This window comes from Schistocerca nitens, chromosome 7 (genome assembly GCF_023898315.1).
Source record: "Schistocerca nitens isolate TAMUIC-IGC-003100 chromosome 7, iqSchNite1.1, whole genome shotgun sequence".
In the NCBI taxonomy this organism is placed as follows: Eukaryota; Metazoa; Arthropoda; class Insecta; order Orthoptera; family Acrididae; genus Schistocerca; species Schistocerca nitens.
Window position 1 is genome coordinate 387,208,218 of NC_064620.1, and position 21,153 is coordinate 387,229,370.

At 38.4% G+C, this 21,153-nt stretch overlaps 1 protein-coding gene across 1 annotated transcript in view; it reads left to right on the forward strand.

Moving 5' to 3' along the window:
* The window catches only part of LOC126194994 (protein unc-80 homolog), a 1,036,886-nt gene that overhangs the window by 613,223 nt on the left and 402,510 nt on the right, over positions 1-21,153 (forward strand). The window contains exons 34-36 of the mRNA XM_049933411.1: positions 599-718; positions 3,452-3,624; positions 14,145-14,352. Of these exons, the coding sequence (XP_049789368.1) occupies positions 599-718; positions 3,452-3,624; positions 14,145-14,352 (501 nt within the window). The remainder of the gene's footprint in view (positions 1-598; positions 719-3,451; positions 3,625-14,144; positions 14,353-21,153) is intronic.

Below are 21,153 nucleotides of genomic sequence, written 5' to 3' on the forward strand. Positions count from 1 at the left end.
ACACAAAATTCAAGCTATCGCAACCAACGGTTGCTTCGTCAGGAAAGAGGGAAGTAGAGGGGAAGATGAAAGGATGTGGGTTTTAAGGGAGAGGGTAAGGAGTCATTCTAATCCCGGGAGCGGAAAGACTTACCTTAGGGGGAAAAAAGGACAGGTATACACTCGCACACACACACATATCCATCCGCACATACACAGACATAAGCAGACATTTTTATAAGTCTTTCCGCTCCCGGGATTAGAATGACTCCTTACCCTCTCCCTTAAAACCCACATCCTTTCATCTTCCCCTCTACTTCCCTCTTTCCTGACGAAGCAACCGTTGGTTGCGATAGCTTGAATTTTGTATGTATGTTTGTGTTTGTTTGTGTGTCTATCGACCTGCCAGCACTTTTGTTTGGTAAGTCACATCATCTTTGTTTTTAGATGTATTTTTCTCACGTGGAATGTTTCCCTCTATTATATTCGTATGTTTTTGTTATACTACACAGCAGTTTGGTTTTGTGTAGTTTAATTAGTTTCATGTTTCCTGTTTATTTCAGGGTTTTTAAAGCCCTTACTGTGTGTCAACTTTTTCATCTTGGTATTTTTGTTACAGGTGGTTGTGCAGATATCCAATTCATTCAACTTTTATTGCTCACATCAATCATTTTGCCATCCATTCTGTTACAGACGTCATATGAGAGCGTGTTCCAGACTTATAAAGTCAGTAAGAAGGGTATGTAAATAAATTGGCATTTTTATTGGAAGGAACACCATTTTGAGAAGTTGATAGTAAGGGATAACCATTTGCTTCACTAACTATTTGTATTTGTTCTTAACCATAAAAGTCACTTTCATTTAATTGTAACTTACACATTAACAATACAAAACATAAGAATAATTTCCAGTCTGCACTGTAGCCCAGGGTTCAGAATGGGGTAATGAATTCTGGTGCACAAGTTATCAACAAGGTTTTATCAAACATAAAGAAAGAAATTGTGATTCTTGAAAATTCAAAGGAAATTAACAGCATATCTTATGAAACTTCCTGGCGGATTAAAACTGTGTGCCGGACCGAGACTCGAACTCCGGACCTTTGCCTTTCGCGGGCGAGTGCTCTACCAACTGAGCTACCCAAGCACGACTCACGCCCCGTCCTCCAGCTTTACTTCTGCCAGTACCTCGTCTCCTACCTTCCAAACTTTACAGAATCTCTCCTGCGAACCTTGCAGAACTAGCACTCCTGAATGAAAGGATATTGCGGAGACATGGCTTAGCCACAGCCTGCGGGATGTTTCCGGAATGAGACTTTCACTCTGCAGCGGAGTGTGTGCTGATATGAAACTTCCTGGCAGATTAAAACTGTGTGCCGGACTGAGACTTGAACTCGGGACCTTTGCCTTTTGCGAGCAAGTGCTCTACCAACTGAGCTACCCAAGCACGACTCACACCCCGTCCTCACGTTCTGCAAGGTTCGCAGGAGAGATTCTGTAAAGTTTGGAAGGTAGGAGACGAGGTACTGGCAGAAGTAAAGCTGTGAGGACGGGGCGTGAGTCATGCTTGGGTAGCTCAGTTGGTAGAGCACTTGCCCGCGAAAAGCAAAGGTCCCAAGTACGAGTCTCGGTCCAGCACAGAGTTTTAATCTGCCAGGAAGTTTCATATCAGCGCACACTCTGCTGCAGAGTGAAAATCTCATTCTGGAAACATATCTTACAATCACACCTACAAATTAACTTATTAAGAATTTAAGATTTGTGTTTCACTCATATCAGATAGCAGTTCTCATTGCTAACAGGCATATTTTCTCATGGCATACAGGTGGCTTTGGCTCTGATAAATATCAGCTTGCTCATGTTAGTTTTGAGCTAGTAATCAGAAATATAACTTTAAAAAGCAACAACATGAGGAAAAATAGCTGCTTGCCTGTAATTTTAATATGTTAAAGTCAGATTATCTAAACCAATAACTGCTAACAGGTTATTATTCATGCAGTTAGCAATATGTATTTCTCCTAGGTAATGTATACTTTGAATTATTGCAAATCCCGAAAGTTTTTCTTTCATGATGGGATCTACAGAACATGATGAATGCATGAATTCATGAGTGTCAGTATCTCAAATATTGTTAAGCACTAGATTAAACACTTTATTTTGCTCTGTTTTCCATCTTTAGTCCTACAAATTAATATTTAAAGACAAAGCAAGTAATGTAGAGAAAATATTATTACTGCAATAGTGAATAATCAGAATGTCAAAGGATGCTTCTTAGAAGGCATGAAAACTGAAGTGTTGCTGATAACATAAATTATTTATAGACAAACTTCAAGATACTCAACCACAGTAATTTCCATGTTGACCGTATGTCTCTGGGAGTGGAGCTGTCTATTTTAGGGTAATTTGGATACATGCTATCCACGCATGTTTGACAGAAAAATAGAACTCCTTATAAATGAGTACAGACAGTAGAAGAAAACCTTATGAGACGCTTCTCCCATTACTTATCTGCCTGTGGAATTTCAGACACCTATTATCTGTACATCAGACAGTTATGCTTACTTGAACTAGCCCTCCATTCTAATAATACTTAGATAACTGTACACTTACATAATTATTTGTACCAACATTTAAATTATAAGCATGCAGTAGTTGATAAACAGCAGTTGAATAACTCAATAATTAAGGTGTCCAACTATTATTTCAACAACTGTTTTTTCTATTAATTGTTTTAAACATACATTTGTAGCTTAAATAATAACAAACAGAAATAAAGGTAATTTATGATCATTACTTTTGTATGTCATTGCTACTTATTTGTTCCACATCATTGAAGGTTCTCTTTTGTAGAGTAGTCAATGAAACATTTCTATCTGAGGGACACCAAACAAATAATTACATTGGTCTTCTGTCTGTCATATTTGCCTGCTTTTTAATGATTGTGGTGACCTCATTATCAGTGATGCAAAATTTCACAGAAAGGAAACACTTGGCAGCAAAATTAATTATCCCTCATGCATGGAGGAGAATATCTTTGTGACTCAAGCCATCCTCAGTTCACTATGAATGATTGGACTGTATACACATCATCTTTTTTTATGTTCCATTGCTGGTAATAAATTCATGTTAACTAAACTCTCTAGTATCCAGCATCATTCTGCAAGCTTCCCACACCAGAACTGCTACAGATTTAATTTTCCTTCCAAACTATTTAAGAAAAGAGTTCTGTAAAATTCTGTAACATAGTTTGATTTTCTCTCAGAGTTTTGGTTTTTACATTGATCAGTCTTGCATAGTAGGCCATATTATTAACACATATTAGTCATTTATGTATCAGCAGTGTCCATATAAAATTTTCTATAATATTTTCTTTGACTTCTTTTTTCAGAAATAAGTAATGTGCCACATTCTTAAATTTTTTCCCTCAGTCATTTCTACGATACCGCAAAATACATCTATGACTGTTTATTTAATAGGTTTATGGAGAGGAGTTTGGTATAGTGGGCAGTGATGCAGCAGATGTAGAAGCAGAGAAACATCACCGTGAGGATACAAAGAAAGATAAAACAAGAAGTCGCAAAGTATCGGATCAAGCAAGTGCTCAAGCATCACCAGTCCGCAGGAAAGACAGTATGGGTAAAAAGGACAGGTACTTTAGTTATCTTGTTGTATCTTCACACATAAATAGCTTTCCTTTTATATATTGCATATCATGTTCAAAAATTTATATTTTTTATGTGGGTGTCTCAATGCATAAGATCATCTGGCAAAACATTCTCTTAACTTAAATTTTAGTGAAAACTACTTTCCTCATGTAGATGAATTTTCTTGAACATTCCTAATTCAGTTAATAAATAGATAACTTTTTATAATTTCTATAAGAAGGAAAGACTCCTGAACAACAAAGAGTTAACACAGATCAATACAGAAAACAATATAATATGTAATATACTCCATTCTTTTCAGACAGAATTTTACAGTAGGCCTATAATAGATATTGCTTCAGAAAATATCAGTTCAACAGCCATAGTATTTTTTTAATATTATTAGTATTTATTTAATCACAACCAGTTTCAAGGCTGTTGCCCCATTATCAGCTTTCACAATTGTGCCTTATCGGACTTTAACAGGCTTTAGCCACTCCATAAATAAAGGTTCTAGGCTTGATCTAGCATTCTCTTACATTTATGATCTGCTGCACAGAAAAAATGCTTCTAGGCAAAAAATTTCCTTTTTTCTGTAACTGGCATGAAAACAGCTAATCTTTACATTTCTGGGTGTACTGATAGCAAAAATTTTAATGAAAATGCAAATTAGCTCTCATTTTGCAGTTGTGATAACTTAATGTTATTGCCTATATAAGCTTATGCATATGTTTATCTTGGTGTTATCTCTCAGAGGAAGATCATGGAAAGTGCAGCTGTTTTACCTGACATTTGAGTTTTCTGGTGGTGTTTCTGTGATTAGTGTCCAGTAGTAGTTGGCTAATATTGATGTGCTCTTCTTTCCCTGGTCTCTCATTTCCTTGTCTGAAATTTGCTTCTGGAAGCGTTCTCTGTGCTCATTGGTTACAGCATCACAGTTGTCAGGATTGAAGAAGAAAATTTAGCTTTAAGGACATGTTGCATCTAAGTTTACTGTACAGTTTTCATGTCTGGGGACCCACGAAAACCCCCTCTATTATTTTTGCCTCACTAAGTTGTGCAAACTTCTTGCATAAATAGCATTGTGCTCCATGGTTTTAATAAAGTTTTCCATTAGGACCAACTTTGTATGAAGAGCAGGGAGAATTAGATTCGACAAGTACTTCATGCATAACATTGTGAGATCTTAGTTCAAACGATTCATGCTTAGGCCAGTCTTTCTTTTATAATGAAGTGATTTTTGTGCAGCAATCCCAGAGGCACAGGAAGCATCAAAATTTTGGTGTAGTGCTGTTATAACCCAAGTAATATGCCTGCGATTTCCGGAGCCCCAAAAATCTGTCATTTAAACTTGTCATAATTAAATTGCATTAACAGTTGTGTCATGTTATCACATGTTTTCTTCACGTAAGGTGCATACCAAATCAGAATCTAGCTGCCATTAATCCCTCTAAATCACTATGAAATATCAAGTTCTTTTCACTATCAAAAAATGGAAGGATTGGCTTATGGCAGTTACAGAATGTGGTAACATTTAACATCTTATGAAGACAATTCCACTGTTGTAGTCTTGACACCAACAGTTCAGCTTTACCTTTTAACAATTCCAGATCTCTCACTAGGCCATTAAGTTCACACAGTGTTATTTTGTGATTCTCTCTACACTCATTTTTACACACAAAATCAGGGTCTTTCAAAGAACTAAGTTTTGAAGGTGATGGTACAGCACTTGTTTCCCTACAGTCCTCGTCACTATTGCTATTTTAGAATGTGTCGAGGAAGACCTTTTCTTCTTGAAAATACCCAGTCTTAATGGAGTTGTCTTAGAAAAGTAACAATCATTCACATGATTTAATGGTTCTTGCCAGATCATGGATATAGCATAGCCCAAGGAAGGTTTTTTATGGTTGAACCCTGAATGAAGATTTGAGACATAAGACATGCAATATACATGAAGAGCCAAAGGCTTTTTCTGGCCCTCAATTTCACAGTCAAAGTACAATCTGTACACCTTCCTAATATATGGCATTATTGGCCTCCTTTGCGATTTAATGCAGCCTGTCTGCAAATATTGCAAAAATTGTCATCACTGTTTACACATTTGTGAGGGATATTGAATCACAGGAGTTACTATGACCACACAGACTAACTACACTTCAGTAACATGTCCTTCCAGTGCACAAACACAACACAGCTTGTAACAGACTGAAACTATGCTTAAATGAAACATGATTTGCTTCTCCCCATCCCTTATTGCTGTGAACCCAGGCTAAAAATAACAAAATACACACAGCTATTGTTTCCAGAAACTTCATCATTGTGTCTACTGTCAGTAGGATTTTGTAGCCTATAGGAGAAAGGAATGACAGTAAATGCTAATAAAATGTAATTATAGTTAAATACACCCCGCTTTAACTTGGAAACAAAAGCTAATTTGAGGTTTTCAATTGTCATTTTTGTTATCAGATTGGCCAATAAACATTTATTGCAGCCCAGTTAAATTTTCGCTGTTGGCTAGTGTATTTAGAAAGGAACATTATAACAAGTCAATTAAAGTAATGTTGTCCTGTTCTTTTAGCTTTCCACAGGGAGATTTAACTTGAAATTCCGTTTGATTTTTGAGAAGCTGTTCCTCAGTAGCTTCCAGTTCAGTCCAGTAAATCATCCAGTCATCCTTCCTAGACACAAAGAAAACTCTACAAATCTGCTACCACTTAAAATATACAAACCGAAAATATACAGCTTACTAGAGGATGACATCTACAAGGGAATAGAAGAAGATCCAACAAACTATGTGAAGGTGAAAACTATCAAACTTCACCACAATAATTTCCAAGTTAAGATGGCTGCACCTCCAAGACTTAACTGACTATCTAAACTCCATAAAGAAGAGATTCCACTAAATCCATCATAAACAACATTTTGGCACCAACATATGAGCTAGAAAAACACTTGACTGTGATGCTCACCCCATTGTGTAGCAAATCCAACATGTGATATTCAGTGTATTTCATCTAGTAGCTTCAAAGCTTCTGACTAAGCCAGGAAGACATCATGATGAGCTTCAGTGTGGTTTCCCTCTTACTAGGGTAAACGTCATAGAAGTCAAAGCTGGGCCATCACTGAAAAAACTCTTTGAATTTGTTCTTCCATCAGCCTACTTCCTGTTTGACAGAAAATACTACATACAGGCTGATGTTGCGATGGGCTGCCCACTGTTAGTAGTGGTAGCCAACATGTTCACGGAGGCATTTTAAGAAAAATCCCTTGAGTCAACTGTTCGCAAATCCTGATATCTTTTCCTGATATGTGGACGATATATAATATATAATCAGCGCACATGGATGGCAGCATCTAAAACCTGCAACATCAGAACACATTGCATCTAAGCATCAGGTTCATGATGGAGACAGAAGAGAATAACAAACTTCCATTTTTGCATGTGTTAGTCAAGCTGAGACCAGATGCTACACTGCGACATTTGCAATTACTGTAAACCAATGCATACAGGTATATATTAGATTGGTGCGTAAGTTTGTAGCTTTTCTTTATTTACCAGTTGTCATTTTTTATTTGTAATTATTTGTTGCTATTTTGAGTTTATATATTGTCATTTGGAAATAGCCAGTGGAGAGCTCTGGACACTACAATATGGAGTGTGGTTGCCCTCTTACTGGGGTAAACCTCATAGGAGTCAAAGTGGGGCCATCACTGAAAAAACTCTTTGAATTGGTTCTTACATCAACTTGCTTCCTGTTTGACAGAAATTACTACATATAGGCTGATGTTGTGGTGAGTTGCCAACTGGCTCTAGTGGTAGCCAACATGTTCATGGAGGCATTTTAAGAAGAATCCCTTGAGTCAACAGTCCACAAATCCTGATTTTTTTTTTCTGTTATGTGGGTGATATATGATATATGTATGATCAGCACACGTGGATGGCAGCATCTAGAAGGCTTCCTGCAACATCAGAACACATTGCATCTAAACATCAGGCCCATGATGGAGATAGAAGAGTTGAACATTTCTGACATATTCTTGTGTTTGATTTCATTAGAGGGGTGACAGGACTGGAGGTACACAGAAACTCTTGCACCTTCTATGGGGATAATTCCATCTGACAGAGCAAGGCAAGAAAACAGTTTTCTTATTTTAAGAGGGATCATTTCAATACTTGTGACTCTCCATGTTCTGGAAGACCTATTAGGTTTAATGAAGGTCGATTAAACGCATTATCCACAATGATCCACATCAGTGTGCTTAACAAATGGCAGATGTGATGAACTGTGATCATTCCACCATCATGTGACATTTGTATGCAGTGAGGAGAATTCAAAGATCAGGTGTATTTGTACCACATTGTCTAAGTCAAAATCACGAAATCATTTTCCTTGTCATCAATTGGCTTATGAACAACCCTGAGAATTCCATCCTGTACTGTTACTGGTGACAAGAAATGATGTCTTTATGCTAATGCACTGAAGCTCCAAAGAAACTTGTATAGGCATGCATATTGAAATACAGATATATGTAAACATATCTAAAAACACAGATGATGTGACTTACCAAACGAAAGTGCTGGCAGGTCGATAGACACACAAACATACACACGAAATTCAAGCTTTCGCAACAAACTGTTGCCTCATCAGGAAAGAGGGAAGGAGAGGGAAAGACGAAAGGATGTGGGTTTTAGGGGAGAGGGTAAGGAGTCATTCCAATCCCGGGAGCGGAAAGACTTACCTTAGGGGGAAAAAAGGACAGGTAAGTCTTTCCGCTCCCGGGATTGGAATGACTCCTTACCCTCTCCCCTAAAAGCCACATCCTTTCATTTTTCCCTCTCCTTCCCTCTTTCCTGATGAGGCAACAGTTTGTTGCGAAAGCTTGAATTTCGTGTGTATGTTTGTGTTTGTTTGTGTGTCTATCGACCTGCCAGCACTTTCGTTTGGTAAGTCACATCATCTGTGTTTTTAGATATATTTTTCCCACGTGGAATGTTTCCCTCTGATATATGTAAACAGGCAGATTACAGCACTGCAGTTGGCAGTGCCTATATAAGACAACAAGTGTCTGGCACAGTTGTTAGGTTAGTTACTGCTGCTTCAATGCCAGGTTATCAAGATCTAAGTGAGTTTGAATGTGGTGTTATAGTCAGCGCATGAGTGACGGGACACTGCATCTCTGAGGTAGCAATGAAGTAGAGATGTTCCTGTATGACCATTTGACTAGTGTACCATGAATATCAGGAATCCGGTGAAACATCAAATCTCTGACATTACTGCAGCCAGAAAAAGATCCTGCAAAAACAGGACCAATGACAACTGAAGAGAATCATTCAGTATGACAGAAGTGCAACCCTTCAGCAAATTGCTGCAGATTTCAGTGCTGGGCCATCAACAAGTGTCAGCGTGCAAACCATTCAGTGAAACATCATCAATATGGGCTTTTGGAGCCAAAGACTGACTTGTGTACCCTTGATGACTGCACGACACAAAGATTTATGCCTCGCCAGCAACTGTCAACATTGACATTGGACTGTTGATGGCTGGAAACATCTTGCCTGGTCAGATGAGTCTCATTTCAAATTGTATCAAGCAGCTGGATGTGTATGGGTGTGGAGACAACCACTTGAAACCATGGACTTGAAATGTCAGCAGGGGACTGTTCAAGCTGGTGGAGGCTCTGAAATGGTGTGGAGCCTGTCCAGTTGGAGTGATATGGGAGCCCTGATACATCTAGATATGACCACAACAGGTGACATGTATGTAAGCGTCCTGCCTGATCACCTGCATCCAATCGTGTCCATTGAGCATTCCAACTGACTTTGACAATTCCAGCAGGACAATGCAATGTCCCACACATCCACAAAGAGAGGGGCTCCAGGAAGACTTACACTGGCCATCAAACTCCTCAGACAGGAATATTATTGAGCATATCTGGGATGCCTTGCAATGTGCTGTTTAGAAGAGATCTCCACCTCATCATACTCATGAATTTATGGACAGCCCCACAACATTCATGGTGTCAATTCCCTCCAGCACTACTTCAAACATTAATCAAGTCCATGCCATATCATGTTGTGGTACATCTGCATGCTCGCAGGGCACTACACGATATTAGGCAGATTTACTGGTTTCTTTGGCTCTTCAGTGTGTAAGGAAAATAAGGGGATGGTTGAGCCCAAATAAAGCAGCAACTCACTATACAAAGACCGGCACGCATCCACAAAAGATAATGTTACGCAGCTGGCTGAATGGTAATAATGTAGTGTACTACAAATTGCTTGCCTAAGGTGTAACCATCGCTGCTGACATTCATTGTCAACAGCTGAAACAGCTTGCAGGTAAAGTCAAAGAACAACAATAAGGAAGACTTTGTGAAGTAATACTACTCCATGATAATGCCCACCCACATTCTGCTAGCCTGACAAAAAACACTATACTGGAGTTGGGTTGGGAAGTCATTCCACACCCACCTTTTTCACCTGATCTTGCGCCCTCAGATTTTCACCTTTTCAGGTCTCTGTCAATCAATCTTCAAGGAACTTCCTTTCCAGATGAAAATGCACTTTGAATATGACTCGATGAGTTCTTCACCTCAAAACCTTGTGATTTCTTCAGGTGGAGAATTGAAAAGTTACCCCTAAGTTGGCAAATTGTTGTAAATAGTGAAGGAGAATATATTGTTCCTCAGTAAAGTGTCTCTTATGTGTACCTGTACCATTAATTAAACTTATAGAGAAGCACTACAAACTTATGCACCAAGTTAATAATTGCATGCTTCCAGCTGCAATGCCCCCTCATAGTGAGAAGACATCCTCAGCACACAAGTGGACAGAGTTCACGAAATCTCTAACCGAGAGAGACTAGCAGAGGAATTGCGGAACCTGCACAAAGTTTTCCAGAAGCACAGTTACAACCAATGTCAGAGTGAGACTGCCATAAAATCAAAGATGCCGAGGCCACAGATTACATAGGAAGAAGACAGATCTGTTGTGACAGCATTTATCTGTTATGTCAATAAGACATCTGAGAAAATTGTAAATACTATAGAAATGTAATATCAAATGTGCATTTCATCTGCGGCCCAAGACAAAAGCCTTGTTAAGGCTGAGTTAGGACTCTGAAAATGAAGAGTCTACCACATCCTGTGTCAATTCAGATAAAGTCACCTAGATCAGACCATCCAGATGATACAAGAAAGATGTGGGCAGCACAAGCATCACATAGATAAGGAATATCCAACAAAGCCAGTTGTGGCACCAAGTTGTTGAAACAAATCAAACCATTCTGGGACTGTGTTTTAAAAGAATCCACATAGATCTCACATGATGAGATGATAGATAAAGGTTTGGAATAAGTAAGACTTGGGGTCCAGCTGTGAGCATGTTCAAAACACAGTGACAGTCTGTAGGAATATCCATTCATTCTAATTCAACTGAAGACCTGAAATCACACAATATAGATGTGCCTCCTCTACACCAGATGCACCATGACCCCACAGTGGTGGCACAGAGGTTGAAGACCATGGATTGTCTCTTTACGGTGTGCTTCCTCTGCCACTTCACAAGTGGAGCTGCCCAAGGTACTTCGAATTTGACCTCAGCAGCAGGAGAGAGAAGACGCATAAGACTGCACACATTGGAGGACAAATCAGTCATCAGGACTGCCTGAGGATAGCAACAAGTTAGCTTGCCTAAATAACACACCATTCGGGTAATGCCAGCTGGCTGGATATCCCAAAACGTTTCCAAATTGTATGCTGAGAAAGCATAAAATTGCACAAGATTTTATTAACCACAGCATGCACAGAAACATTGAAGCAATCATTCTTGCAATGTTCCACACACAAATGGAACAGTAAGAAACTTTATTACATGTTACAATGGGAACTGTCCTCTATCATGAACTTCACAGTGATTTGCAGAGTACAGATATAGACGTCAGTGTAATGTTGTTTGTAATTTAAGTGTTTACATTAAAGCCAACAGCACCATTTTTAAGTCATACTTCTGATAACTGTATTATGTCCCACTTTATGATATTAAACTCTTTTTCCAGTTCCACTCTTCAGATTATGAAGTACTTCAAGTTATCGTCACTGAATAAAACATAGCAGAACCAACTGGTTTTCTAAGGTCCATGTTATTGTAAATTTAGCCAAACTTTATACAGATTTTGTGGGCACACATTTAGGCCAAGACTTGCACTTTCACATGAACCGGAAAACAGACATCCCACAAAATTGCAAATGACAAAGGTCCTCCCACAACCTTACCCATGGTACACTAGGCTTCGAGGCTCAGAATGTTTGTTGAGATCTAGTCAACAGTGCTAACTCTTAGCAGTGCCAAATTTACAGTAGTCTAAGTCTAGGTCTGAATGCTTCTGGATCTCAGAGCCTGGGATCAGTTTGTGTGCTGCTGTTTTGGTAACATATAATGGTAATGGAGGTATCAACCTCTATTGTTTACATGTGTATCTGTTACTCAGCACCCTCACTAGAGGATGTGTTTTTCTTTGCTAATTTGTGAGTTTGTAACCCCCCAGGAATATCCAGTATCACTACTGTACACCTCCAATCTACAAGAATGCAAGGATGTTCCATGATTTATGCCCCACCTTTCCGTGATATCAGTTTAATTGTCCTCTATATATTTTTGTTTATAAACTTATCTAGTAATACTTGCTGTCATTAATAATGTAATTTTCAGCAACTGAGGATTAAAGCTATCAACTTGATTTGTTAGGCTACGTACTCCCATTATCACAAAGCCTACATTTACTGACAAATCCTCTTTATGATTCTCCATTTATTTCTAATGACATGTCTCACATTTCACATCCATGCTCTGCTCCCATGTCCAGTCACTCTGCTCCTGTTACTATTGAGAATCTTCTATGGAATTGTCATTATGGTTGTCTTCTTGTCTACATTTACCTGGCATGAAAAATGCTATAACTCAATTCCTTTACAAACACTATTTTAAGTTTTTTATTTTAAATTCAGTCATTTTTATGACACTAAATTATTATTTTTGTTAAAATGTTATGGTAAGGCCCCATCTAAGGGTCTTATAATGGAAAAAAGATGATTGTAAATAAATTAAGCTATAGATATGAAAGTAACCCAAATGAATTCACACTTCAAGCAGATTCTGAAGAAGCTCATGAAGGTAATACACCTCCGTTTCAGTTTAGGAGGTCCTCTAGGGTCTCTGTGTCATGTTGATGGGTCCTTCTCCCCAACTGGTCCCATATATGCTCAATAAACACCCAATTAGGGCTTCAAGAATTCTTGTCGCATTTGTGCAACTGTAATCAATAAATGGAGTGAAAGGTACAACATAATCCAAAATGATTTCCTGCACAGAACTGCCTGCACCATCCAAGAACCACCTTGAAAATGCATCCTAGATGAGAATGTGCGGACCTCAGACCTTGTTCAGACCATGTTTCTATCATCAGTTGATCACAGACCAAATCATGACTCAAATTATGGTCAACATTTACTTCCATTCTTGTATTTAACAACCCCAATATTCGCTTCTGAAATGTAGCCAAGCTGTGTGATGCTCTCTGGTGGGTTCTGAGCCTGTAGCAAGTCTAATTTAAAGATTGGCTTCTTCCAGTCTTCTCTGGACATTTCTCTCACAAACATTGACCTCTCAATACTTGGTGGAGTCGATATCATGCTTCATTGCCAGTGATGTGGCGGTGTTGGAGAACATGTAGTTATGTGAAATGATTGTCTTTTGCAAATGTTACTTTTCTTGGACCTGATTATGGTTTTCTTGCATAGCTTCCAATTTCCCTGTACCTTCTTGCAGTTCTGGAAGTCATGGAAGGTGTGGTTCTCAATGCTTCTGCAATGTGGTGTATGCTGTGACCATCTTGCACCAAAGCAACAGTTTTTGCTGCATTTTCAAGGCTTAACAGCATGCTTACTCCAGAGAACATATTAAAATAATCACAGAAAGTTCCTGTAAGCAGATGTAATTGAAAGTGGAACAATAAAAGATACAACAATAAATACCACAAGACTGGGAAACATGATTGCTTTACATCCACTGATGCATTTTTCATGGTTTGCAGGAAAAAATAATTAAGACTAGTGCACTAAACAAATGGCACTTCATTGTTTGCTTGAAAGGCGATTCTATTAAAATACCTCATCTAAAACTATAGGGTAAACTGCTACACTTTTGATTAAATAGATAATTACACATAGTTTATTACATGTTACATTTTTTGTGCCAGCCAGTGTAATTATAAATTTATTTTCTAGTCTTTCCCATTTACTTCACAGTTTCTGATATTTATTTTGCCTCAATCAACTTTTATCATGTATTTGAGACCTAATTTGGAAAAATGACATATCAGATTACCTTATTGCTCTTGCAGTTACATTTATTTATTTTGACTGTAAAAATGTCTACACATCACTCAACAAGTATTCAGAAATTTATTACCCAGCATTGTTACTACCATTTCTGCATTTTTTGATGAAGCTAACTTATTGTGGACAGAATTGATCGATTGGGTGAAGGTTGTGCAACAAGTAAACTCAGTGCAAGCCATCAAGAATCTTCACGTGATACGATAGACCAGGAAGGAGAAAAAGCAGAAAAATTTGAGAAGACTAATTTCCAGTCACCAAAGGCAAAGAAAAAAGATCATAAATCTGAGGAGAAAATGAAGGAACCACCACCTGTTCTCAAATATATTAAGCAACAGGTAATACCTTCATGTAATTTAATGAAAATAGTTCTGAGTTAGTGAGGTTTTTTTTATTTTTGTGTTTTTGTTACAGTTTCTTGATAATATAACTCAGGGTAACTCAATCATTGTGCTGTTTTAGTAGGAAAAAATTGTCTTTAACTCTCATTGTCTTTCTGTTGCCGCAGGAGAGAGAGAGAGAGAGAGAGAGAGTGTGTGTGTGTGTGTGTGTGTGTTTGTCTGTGTGTACTTGTGTGTGTTTTTACTATAAAAAGAGCAAGAGCTTGAAATCTAGTGTGAATCATTCCCTGTTATGTCTCTCTCTTCTCCTTGCATCAATCTGCTATAGATGAGTCATTGCCTTGTCCTTATTTTACCAAAGTATGCATACACTTTGTGCATGATGTGTACTGTATTAAATATTTTCAAAAAGAACATTTTGAAGTTGTGATTTTTCATTGTGGAGAAGTACACCATGATTAACTATTGTCTCAACATTTATGGGAAATAAAACAGGAAACAAAAAGTATAAGATGAGGTCAGTTTCAGCTTTGTTTTCTTGAATGCAATAAAAGAGTACAAAAGATAAAACATTAACTGGAAAATTTCACAGACATCTTCTGAACAGGCTGGATGAAAAAATGTTTGAGAAGAAGACTGAGTTTGTGAAAGAAGAGAAACGTATTCCTTCAGAAGACTTGGACACAAAGATGCTTTAGCAGTAGGAAACTGAGATAGTGAAGAGCAGTTTTTTTTTTAGAATGTCCAAACTATTCTACAGATTTGTTACCTTCCAGATTCCACACATTCCAGCATCTTAAGAAATTTGTGGCGGCAAAATGTTTCATGTCCATTGAAGAATTTATGAAAGTTGTATTTGAGTAATTTGCAGATCTTTGATGATTACATTCAGGAATGGAATCCAATAATTGTAAAAACATTGGATAAAATATGTGGATGTAGATGAAGACATATAAATAAGAAGAGCCTTTGTTTATCTAAAACACAGTCTTTATCTGTGAGGCCAAGAACTTCTCACACTGTTCTCTTGCATGCCAAAAAATTACTCATGCAATGACCAGCTGAATAAATATGTATGTCAAATCAGTTTTCAGGGTGTATACAACCCAGCACAGCCAGGAGATCCAGGAAAAACCTGGGAATTTTTTCATCTGGGAGAAAACAGGGGAAAACCCAGGAATTTTTTAGAATTCCAGGTATTTTTCGTTGTTTTAGTTTGCAGTTAAATTTTTGTGATTCTGACTGGTAAGAATAGATACTCTAACAAAGGATATTACTGTATCCTGCTACTGCAGAATAATAGTGCAATAATAAAACATGAACAAGAAAAAAAAGGAAAATAAAACATAAATTGCAAAGGAAATGTGCCATATACAACAACAAAACACAGTGCTCATACAAGTTTTTGCCAACAGCAAAATGTGTCAAAGGCTTTAGGAAGACTATGCAATTCCTCATAACAACAAATTGCCTCTGATGAGTGTGGCGTCACAACTGTTTACATTAGATTCATTTTAGCAGTTATGAGCGGGCTTATGTGCATGTGGAGTTGAGTGACATATGAGTGGTACCTTCTCCCATTTCTGGGTACATAAATGTGGCTGTTGGCTGTGTAAGCAGTCACAGCAAGCAGCTAGGTGCAACCGGAAAAATTTTACTGCCGCACCCAAGCTGCCAGATTCACGCATGCGCAGTGGGCCCAGATCTATGAGGGAGAGGCGGCCGCCAATTCATATTCTTGAGGAGAAAAAACATTGTTTCACAAAATGCCTAGCATCAAGTGCACGTTGGTCTGTCGATTACTCATATGATTTTGATGTACATCCCTGTTGGTTTTTGAACAGACTCTGTAAGTTGATTTCTGAATGAATCATAAGCCATGCGGGGTAGCCGTGCGGTCTGAGGCGACTTGTCACAGTTCACGCGGCTCCTTCCGTCTGAGGTTTGATTCTCCCTCGGGCTTGGGTGTATGTGTTGTCCTTAGCGTAAGTTAGTTTAAGTTACGTTAAGTACTAGGTAAGCCTAGAGACTGATGACATCAGCAGTTTGGTCCCATGGTTAAAAAAAAATTGTAAGTCCATTTTTGAATGCGTGCATAGTGTGCATAATGTCTCTGTCAGCGGAGTCCTCGCTGCATCTAGAAATAAAGTTTCCTGCAGCAAAAGGGGACCAGGGTATATAATCTGAGCAGAGTAAAGCCGAACGAGTGAACACCAATTTCTGTCTGATTATGTTGTTGTTTGGGTTTGCGAACGATCAACATTGTTATAATTACTAGGGAAATTCATAGATTCAGACTACCAGAGTGGAAATAAATGACTAACAGGAATAACCGGTAAGAAAGATTACGTACTATCTTCTCGGTGTACCCAGGAAAATGAAATTTTGTCAGAAAATTTTTGGCCAGATCGCTACACTAGTAAGGGCTAGTTGTACGGACCCCGTCTAGCAGCCGCTTAAGTTCTATTCTGGAAGTAGCGTGGAAAATGGTTTGTACAAACATAACAATGCCTAACCAGATAATAATCAGTGATAACTAAACCGGTGATTCTGGCTGGGTTAGTGAAGTTAACTGGCGAATAAGTTTTGACAGAGGCAGGAATAGTTCCAGAATTAGTCATGATAAAATTATTTGTTAGAACGAAGAAGGAGAAGAAATGGGGACATCTTACAAATTAGGGAAGAATATGACGATTCCAAATTTATATAAAAATCTTGTACTATTACTTTTAGATCTCATGCTTGAGAAACTGGAGCGTATGAATGAAATGTGAACATGTTTTCTAACATAAAGCTTTTTGCTTGTAATAGGCCTAATAGGCATTTTATGTTGGTCTTCGTGAATTATATTCTGTTGTATTATAAAAATGACCATTTGTGCCGAAACAGTCTTGTTTATTTGGTGTGTGTTATAATTTCTGCTGTGTTAGAAAGGCCTATTTTGTTCTACCTAGCAGACAGTGACAAATAGACATAATCACATGAAGAAACCACACCAGTCTTGGGTACTATTTGTATTAACAGCTTCCGCAGTATTAGATAACAATATTTCGATTTTTCATATAGCAAAACATTCGACAAACTTTGATGAGGTAACTGATTCTTTCGCAGAAAGGAAAGCACGCCATGTAAAGTTGTAGCAGGATTAGAGAGAAAACAATTCTAGGAGCTAAGGATTGAAAAAATGTGTAGTGTATTGCTTGTCTCTTGTCTTTACTGGTTTTATGTATCCTTTTATTTAATTTTATTTCACCCAAAACAGAAAGTTATTAGCTAACAGGCAATAAAGAGTGCAAATTTTCTGAAGAGTTCTTGTTCTCCCGATTACAAATAATCCCATCCACTATTAAATGCAAGATATTTTAAAAGAGGGGCAGAATGTCAAACTAGTCGACTGTAAGCAGGAGAGGCACCACAGGACATTATAATTTCCACTGTGCTGAATATAGTTTGATAGCATCCAATACAAAATATACACGTTTCAATTCCATGGAGCGAAACACAGTGACATGCGATAGAAGAGTGCTGTGTGCAGAGGGGTGGCACTGCACTCTGGCACACTTAAGACCAAATAACAGGTCTTACATTTCCTCGAACATGTACGTTTTATGTATCAGACTCTTCAGAAAGCTGTGCGCTACAAAATGAACATATTTTTGAAAATTTAAATTTTTGACGTCGTATCTCAAATGCTCGAGGGAGGGGACTGGGCAGAGGGAGTGCTGAAGGAGGGGGGGGGGGGGGGTTACAATCTTAATATTGCCCCGGTTCGGAAATATCGTAGATCCGAGGCTGATGTGCAGAGCAGTCTGAGTTATAGTGAGCAAGTGTGTAGTCTCCACATGACCTGTGTTTACATTTAGTGATTTTGGTGTTTCCTCTTCGTTTACTGCTCTCACGTCAAATGAAAAGAAAATGGATTTCTAAGGCCGGGAGTTGTCAAGTGAATTAAAATACATTCACATAATTACAGAAGGCTAATATATGTTATTAGTTTCAGATTTTATCCCACTTTTCTGACAGCCATGCTTCAATTGCCTTTCAGAACAATGAAGTTATTTTTGACAGTTTGCTAAATAAATTTGGTTTTTATCAATCTTTTATGCTGAGGCAGTCAATGTGTTTGAAACAAAGTGTTTAGTTCCACACTATTGGCTAATTTCAACTGCTCGCTGCATTTCAAGTGTACGTTTTCATCTTCTAGCATGTGTGGCATTATGCCATAAGAAAGAATAAAAAATGAGTTAATACATTATTGGTACTCCAAGAAAATATACATCCCAGAACCCACTGTGAAAAGCTTAATATCAAGTTGAGGCCTACTTCATTGGCAATCTGGACAGACGAATGTACTCTTTAAGTATGCACCTTAAATGTGCCATTTTAGTATGGTTCATGAAATTCCAATGCTCTTGGAGTATCCTCCGATGTATTTTTTCTTTTATGACATAATGTAAGATCTTTTAATGTTTTACACGTATGAAGATATGGGCTTCCTGTGTCATAGCAGCTGCCAAAGCACGGTGGTGCCTGTTATCTGGCACGCTCTGACGACTACTGAAACGAACCTATTTCTAACAGGCCACGGGAAAATAATGCGAATGGTGGTTTGAAAGGCGTTAGTTTCAAAGCAAATTTCCTTTTATGCGAATTGAACTATGTGCAAGAATGTACGATGAATTTTGTAAATCACAGAGCTTTTGATGATGAGCCATGTAGAAGTATTTTGAGCCCAGAAGATCAGACATTCATGTTGTTATTATGAGCAAATTGAAGTAGTGCTCTGGGAAGCTCTCTCTCCTCTGCAGTAGCTAATTTATTTGTGGAAAACTTTGAGGACAAGTCACTGGACTCGGCTAAAAATTTTACTCACACATTTGCGTGATATATCCTAAAGTGTAACATGTGCAAAAAATATCAACATTATATGTGAAAGCTTAGCTTCTCTTGAAGCTTATTAACCTTAGAGACCAATATAATATGTGAAAGCTTTGCTTTTCTTGTATCAACACTATGTATATTCATTTAAAACATTAACTTTCCTGTATGTGTATCCGTGCTACTTAACAGTGATGTTGCTATTAGCTGACTACATCACATGTCCTGTGGTGTGAATACCCGCTGTCATCGGCTGGTCGGATCACGTGACATGAGCTATGACTGGCTTACAAAAGTGCGTCGCAATCTCGATTACAGATTACAGTGGTTCAGAAAGTAACATGCGGTGTTTGGTGGAATTCGAATTTATACTTTCATAATACAAAAATATGGAGTGTACATGTTGCTGCACATCAAAAATCTTTCCAGAAGGAGTTTCCATCCCTGACTTTCGTTTACTAAAGTGCTGGGAAATTCTACGCCCATGTATAAGAACATAACCATTCAAAGGATTGATAAGTTTTACAGTTCCGAGGGAAAATATGCTGTATTTTAATAACACTGAAAAAGTGTGTCTTCGTCCAGGAGAAAGTGTATTTTTAAGCAGGAAAAATCTAGGAATTTTTTTCCTTGTCTGCTTATACACCCTGGTTTTATAAAACTATTACCCTCACTTGCTCTGTGTTGTCATCTAATTTTTATTGATATCTTGAGGATTTGTAACAATATTATGAAAAGGAAATGAACATCACCTATCACACCAAAGGCAGGGCTACCTGTCAAACCAGTCTACAAGCTAAGCTGCAACTACTGTGCTGCATTCTATGTGTGCATGACAACCAACAAGCTGTCTGACTGCATGAATGGCCACCGACAAACTGTGGCCACGAAAGAAGTGGACCACCTCATTGCTGAGCATGCTGCCAAACATGACATCCTTCATTTCAATGACTGCTTCACAGCCTGAGCCATATGGATCCTTCCCACCAACACCAGCTTTTCTGAAGTGCACAGGTGGGAACTTTCCCTGCAATTCATCCTACATTCCCGTAACCCTTCTGGCCTCAACCTTCTTTAGTCGCTATCCTCACCGATCCAGTGCCTTCCCTGTTCCCATTCCAGTGCTGCACAGCTGTCATTCCACCATCACACTCAGTCTTTTTACTTCTCTTCTTTTCCACTACTTCCTATTTCCCCCCCACCTCTCCCCTGTCCACCATCTAACCTGCAGTACTTAACTGCCCACCAGCCCCACCATACTATCCCTCCCACTCCCCACCCCAGCCTCCTTCTTACCCCCTCCCAGTCACATCTCCCATCATGCTCTGGTGCTGCTGCTCTCAGTGTGGTTTCAGTTGCCTGAGACTGCAGTCGTATGTGTGACTTGCGTTCATTCACGCACGTGCGCCCTTTTGTGTGTGTGTGTGTGTGTGTGTGTGTGTGTGTGTGTGTGTGTATGTGTGTGAGTGAGTGAGTGTGTCCACATCTATTGTTGACTAAGGCCTTCAATGTCTGAAAACTTTATTTGTGACAGTCTTTTTGTTGTGCCTATCTGCGACCCAGCATCTGGCGAGTAGCAACTCTCCGTCCATTCCATCCTAGATTTTCTATTGTTTATCTTGAGGATTTGTTATGACACACTGAACAGCAAATCCCCATGAAAAAACTAATTACTTTCTTAAAATTTCATGGCTAATGAAAATCTCTACTGCTAAGAGTAAAAAATTCTGCAGTACTTCCTCAGTTCTGGTATAAAAAAGTTATGATCTACATATTCATCACTGGTAAAAGAATCCAGATGAACAGTTGACACCAGCACTTATTGAGTATTGAATTACTGTTCCACAACATGTGTCAAAATTTTTAATGATACCAGAAGCAGCTGTGTGATTCATCACAATAAATTTATAAGCAATTACA